General features: G+C 40.8%; 1 protein-coding gene across 3 annotated transcripts in view; it reads right to left on the bottom strand.

Moving 5' to 3' along the window:
* Positions 1-6,000, bottom strand: part of LOC128734459 (6-phosphofructo-2-kinase/fructose-2,6-bisphosphatase) — a 63,173-nt gene continuing 57,173 nt past the window's right edge. For all 3 annotated transcript variants that reach the window (XM_053828670.1, XM_053828672.1, XM_053828673.1), the window contains exon 8: positions 1-692. In XM_053828670.1, coding sequence (XP_053684645.1) covers positions 630-692 — 63 coding nt within the window. In that variant the 3' untranslated portion in view covers positions 1-629. The remainder of the gene's footprint in view (positions 693-6,000) is intronic.

Genomic DNA, 6,000 nt, shown 5'->3' with positions numbered 1-6,000 from the left:
AAAAGCATGCGCACGTTCGGAGATTTCATCTCTATTGTTTTGATGATATTTATTTTCTGTTTTTGACTATTTGTTCAATCGATATAATTATCATTTTATTTCAGTTGTTTGGATTATTTTACATAAAAAAATGGACTACCTTACACGCTAATTATGGTCTCTTCATTTTTGTCGTAGGGTTACATGACAGTTTGATTAATTACATTATGTCTTTTTTTTTGCGGGTTAACTCTCAAAGTTAGCCCATTTTAAAATAATTTATTAACCAATCCGTTTGTAAAGTCTACCCGGTCTATGGACCGGGTACGTATGTTTGGTTCAAAAATGGCAAGACTCAGAATAAATTATCTAATTTAAAAAAAACTTGTAAATGCCAATAAAATGTAGTAAAGTGTAATACCCTAACAAACTAGCTGGAAAAATAAAAGTACTGAGAACGCAAAAAGAACCGCACGGACACAAACATTCATCGTCATACGCAACGTAGCAGCATTCGGGCTGGTGAACATCACACACACATTCAATCAATTGGGGAGGGGGGTGGAGCGTAGGCGTTGCCATAAACCACGATGCGAATTTTATGTACGATGAACCGACGACGCGATGGGGCGGAGGGGCTGGAAGCTTTTCTATTCCAGTCGCAACTCTTTTACCCGTTTGGTAATAAACTTCGGATCCAAGGAGCCGGGAATCTGCGAAAAGAAAAACCACAAACAAACAAACAAATGACGAATACGGTTTCAGAGAGGTTAGGTTACGCACTGGTTCGGTTATAGGTTTTGATATTGTTTATATGTACACGGTTTTAGCCACTATTTACAGAAAACATCTTCGATAGAAGGTAAGTAGTTAATGATATTTATTTCTCGCCATCCATAGCGTTTAAGTTCAAATGGTAGGTTAAAATACAACATAAATTCCCTATCGGCGGTCGCTCTTCGAATGGGGGTTTATCTTAATATATAACAATTTTCATGATTGACACAATATCGGTTTCTAGGTACGGACCCGCAATAATTTGACACAGTTACATATGAAACACAGTTAAACACATCCTAGATCCGGTTACATTACAATATGAGTGGAGGACACAAAATATGGGGAGATTAAAATGGAATTTTCACGTCGATTGCAGCGCACTTATTTTGTCAATGATTTTAACATTCACAATTATTGCTATTGCGGGATGCTGACAGGGGAGATTCGTCGCCCGGCAAGCCACTACTCTCGCTACTGAATGATTCGTCTGATATCTGCAAATGAAGGGAAGAGACAGTCAGGAGAGAGGTCGACCGGAGTTGCCGTGGCAAGGTTGTCCCGATACCCGATACGTCTTGATACCTCTCCGTTTTTAGGCGTCAGGCTATCGTTAGGTTAGGTGAGTGCATGGCGAACAGGAGGAGGGATGCGATTAGTCCAGTAAGGTTAACCGTAATTGCGTAGTTAGTCCGGGCATTCATTAGAAATTATTAGTTAGTGCAGTTACTTTTTCATGCTATTTTAGTTTCGTTCCATGGTAAATATTGGTTTTGTTGTTTCATGCTAATAAATACAATTTCGGATTCAGTGGAAAGTATCAAAATATCGTACAGTTTATCAGTAACTGAAATTCATAGAAAAGTGAAAAAGGGGCTATTCTCGCAAAGGGTCAGGTGCCTTGGAACATTCAAATAGAAGCACCTTGAATCACAAACTCATGATGTGACACCTATAAGTACACGGATTTTCAAATCTAGACTATTGGTAGTCGTATCAAGTGTTGGAAACGTCATTGGTCACATCTGAACATGTCCGTGAATGTTCCGGATACCTCTACGGGGATCAATTTCTGAATTTAACTAAAATACAACAAGTGACATCACTAAGTCGATACTCGAAAATCGCACAATTAGTTCGAATTAGTTCATTTGTTATCATATATAGTGTCCAGGATCACATTGGTCGGTACTCGGACACGTTCTGGAAGTGTTCCGGACACACAGGAAAGCGATCAGCTTTTGAGTCAGACAAACCCCATCACGCAACCCCACTATAAACTCATGATAACAAATTACAAATAAAAGGAGAAAAGGCCAGGAAGAGATTTGAGTCCAAACGGACATTTTGAACAATTGAATTGAACGAGCACGAGAATTATCAAAACAATAACGACACGTGGTCTTGAAACTACTGCCGAGTCACCGGCAACGCAAGGATCAAGGACTGTGACTGTTATGCGTTGATTCTTGCTTATTCAACCACAAATAGACGCATATCAGTAACTTCAGCAGTTTTTATAAGTTTTGGAACAAATTTGAAGTCACTTGTGAACTAATTACTTGTAAAAGTATTCTGTTATGTACATCCAAGTGATATTTATGAGGATTTGTCTCCAAAATCGATTAAATATTAAAGAAAAATTGTCGCGGTTTCAACTTCGAAGTTGCACGATTTTGCAGATGTCATTGTCTTCCAGTTATGGGCAGTTCATCTTGCTTAAAATCTGAGTTTAGAATCTTCCAATATTGAGACAATCAAAGCTGTCCATTAACCTATGTAAGAGTACCAAACGCATATAAACTTGGACAGATAATTTGTAGTATTTTCTGTGCTTTTAACGATTTGGGTATCGTTAAAACTAAACATTACTTATTTGGATCAAATAGCTTTAAAGTAAAAATTGATTTTTATTTGATCAAAATAAAATACGCACTTCTAATATCATGACTACACATCACCTCCTGCTGCATACGAATAGTTTCCTCGCCATCAAACTGCAGTGAAGTGTCAAAATAAATTGTTTATTATTGATTTTTCATTACTATTGGAGCGCATTTCAATCTCACAATATCGATAAAAGCAAATTTGTGAAGATATCCGTAAGCTTATGGTTAAAAACCGCGAGGAAGGTATCTTGAATAGAGAAATTTCTCCTCGATTACAGTGGAATCCGTTCTCTTCAAGAACCCCACCGGCACCAGAAATAGAGGGGCCCAACGTGCTAGATGGCTCGACCAGGTTTTTTTGTTTTATTGCTTTACAACTCATCTGACTTAAAGTCTAAATGAACTACTGTTATTCAAAATATTCCTCTTCTTGGTTGAAATTTTTTATACATGATGCAACTGGTTCATTACGGCCAAATTCAGTGCGATGAAATCGGTCAGTCAGCAGCGACGTGTCGGTCTCAGAGTCCTTTGAGATGCGCGGAAATTTAGAAGCGACAGCAACTGTAGGCAGTCAATCTCGCCATTCAGCAGTTTGGCCACGAACAACGCCTGTTGCACCTTACGCCGACACTCAAGTGTATCGAGACCTAGTAAACGGCAGCGGTCAGGATATGGAGGTAAGTTATCTGGATCAACGCCAAGGTAAATTCCGAAGAGCCAATAGTATAAACCTTCTCTGCACTCGTTCAATTCGAAGGTTCCAATAGAACTGGTGCGGTATCCAAATTAGACAAGCGTTTTCAAGAATCGGCCGGACTAACGCGCAATAGAGTGCTTTAAAACAATGCGGATCAGTGAAATCTCGTCCAATTTTGGCGATAAATCCCAGCTGACGGGTTGCTTTTGAAATTATCATCGCACGATGCCGATCAAACGCCATTTTCGGGTCTAATGTAACACCAAGATCGTTAACGCAATCGACCCTTTTTAATATCTGATCATCAATTCTATAATCGGATACGATCGGCGATTTAATACGATGGAATGTCATTACCTCACATTTAGGAGTGCTGATTTACACCAATTCACAAACGTATCCAAAAGTGTCTGAAGACGACGACAATCCTCTATGCAACGAATCGTCAAGTAAGTTTTAAGATCATCAGCATTTACCAGTCTGCACCCAGTTCCTAGAGCAGAGGCAGCGTCGTTGAAGAAAATAATAAACAGAAGTGGAACCAAGTTACTGCCTTGAGGTACACCAGATTTATTTATAAACGGCGACGATAATTTAGACTCAAGTTTCACTTGCAGGACTCTATTGCACAAATATGAGCGTAGCCAGGTGACAAACTGTTGCGACGCACCCAGACGTAAGACTTTGTCGAGCAATATTCGATGATTGATGCGGTCGAAGGCCGCTTTTAAATCAGTATAGATCACATCCACTTGTGCCTTACGTTCCATTTCTATAATACAATTAGAAGTGAAATCTAGAAGATTTGTAGTCATGGAGCGGCCAGCAATGAAACCATGTTGGTCCGAGGAAATGTAGCGTCTGGTGCGCTGAATTAATGCGACACTCACAATTATTTCGAACAATTTCGAGCCAGCAAGCAAATTTGTAATACCACGGTAGTTCCTGACACTTCGTCGATCCCCATTCTTAAAGACAGGAAACATATACGAATGCTTCCAAATCTCAGGAAACTTCCCTTGCGCAAAAGATTTGTTGAAAATACAACAAAGCGGTACAACTTAGGTTTCGGCGCAACGGCAAAAGACGACGGCAGGAATTCCATCAGGACCAGCACAGTACGATGTTTTCAATTTCTTGGCGGCAGCGGCTATCATATCCGGAGAAATCTCAAAGATATCGAAATCGATGTAATCGGTTGGGACCTGCGACGTAGCATAATCTGCAGCACTTGATGGTCCAGGATCACAGGCAAACACAGACGAGAAAAACGTAGCAAATAGTTCACATGAATCAGATGCAGTGAATGATTCGGTGTCGTCGAAGTAAACTTCAGAAGGGACCAAGGAACATTTTCGTTTCGAGTTTACAAAGGTCCAAAACTTTTTCGGGTTTCTACGTAGGTCTGTTTGAACACCTAAGACGTACGATTTGTAAAGGTTAGCATTAAGTCGCCTATAATTTTCACTGGCCCGTTTAAAGTCGTGTTTTGTTTGAATAGTACGCCAACGACGATGCTTGCGCTGGCATTTATTACGCATACGCTTTAATCGACGTAACAACTGTGTGCCCCACGCAGGAGAGGAAGTGGGTCTCACAAAAGGCAAATTTTCATTTAGCCATAAGCAAACGGTATCACAAAAGCGCACGGCCATGGTATCAACAGAGTCAGTTTCGAATAATGCAGTCCAATCAATACTGCAAAGATGTGCAGAAAAGGCGTCGAAATTAATTTTGCGATAATTTAACTCGCGTCTTACAGGAACAACACGCTCTTGAACAGCCTCTTGGCAGACAGTTACTGGGAGCGAAATGAGCAGAGGAGGGTGGTGCAAGTCCGGATGTGTTAATGGTACAACGGACCTTTCGACTAGCAGATCGGCATCACTTGTAAACACCAAATCCAGCAGGCGACCAAGATGATTGAGCTGTGTATAGACCTGCATAATCCATACCGTCGATCAGTGCTGCATTGGCGGCCGAAAGTTGCGCAGAATTATGACTCTGTGTCACACCGTTTTGTATAGTCCAAGCGATACGCGGCTGATTATAGTCGCCACAGATAATAACAGTGCTACTATCAGAACTATTCCCCAATAGTTCACGCACCGAGGCTGTATGGCATTTTATAATTGCCACATCGTTTGATCTATCCGGCGATAGATAAAAGGCGCAAAGCAAAATTCTTAAGCCATAAATGGTCGCCTTAACACAAACCTGTTCCAAATGTTTCCCTCGTACAATAATAATGCAGACGGATGTCGTTTTGCCACAGCAATCAGAACACAACCAAATGATCTTTTAGTACGTATTCAAGTGACTCCTATCGCACCGAAACACGTTGAATGAAATACCGAATAATTGAACAGAATGAATGCGATCGTCTAAGCCCGTTTCGGTAAGAATTATAGCATCATACAAACAGTTAGTTGTGCCTAGGAAGATTTCGTCGATTTTTGTTCGTAGCCCGCGCACGTTCTGGTAGCTGATCCAAATTCTTTTTTTCGTCATTCACAGGCTGCTCTGAAACAGAGCCGGGGACCGATGTACTGGAACAGCGAAAATAATCAGGTACCGAAAGTTCATCATTACAATTATACATGCCTGAGATTTCAGGCTGGAAGACCCCATCCCGCACTCCGACAACAGGACCGG

The sequence above is a fragment of the Sabethes cyaneus genome, chromosome 2 (assembly GCF_943734655.1).
Source record: "Sabethes cyaneus chromosome 2, idSabCyanKW18_F2, whole genome shotgun sequence".
NCBI lineage: Eukaryota > Metazoa > Arthropoda > Insecta > Diptera > Culicidae > Sabethes > Sabethes cyaneus.
The sequence above is the reverse complement of the archived record's forward strand: the minus strand, read 5'-3'. Positions and strand labels throughout refer to the sequence as shown.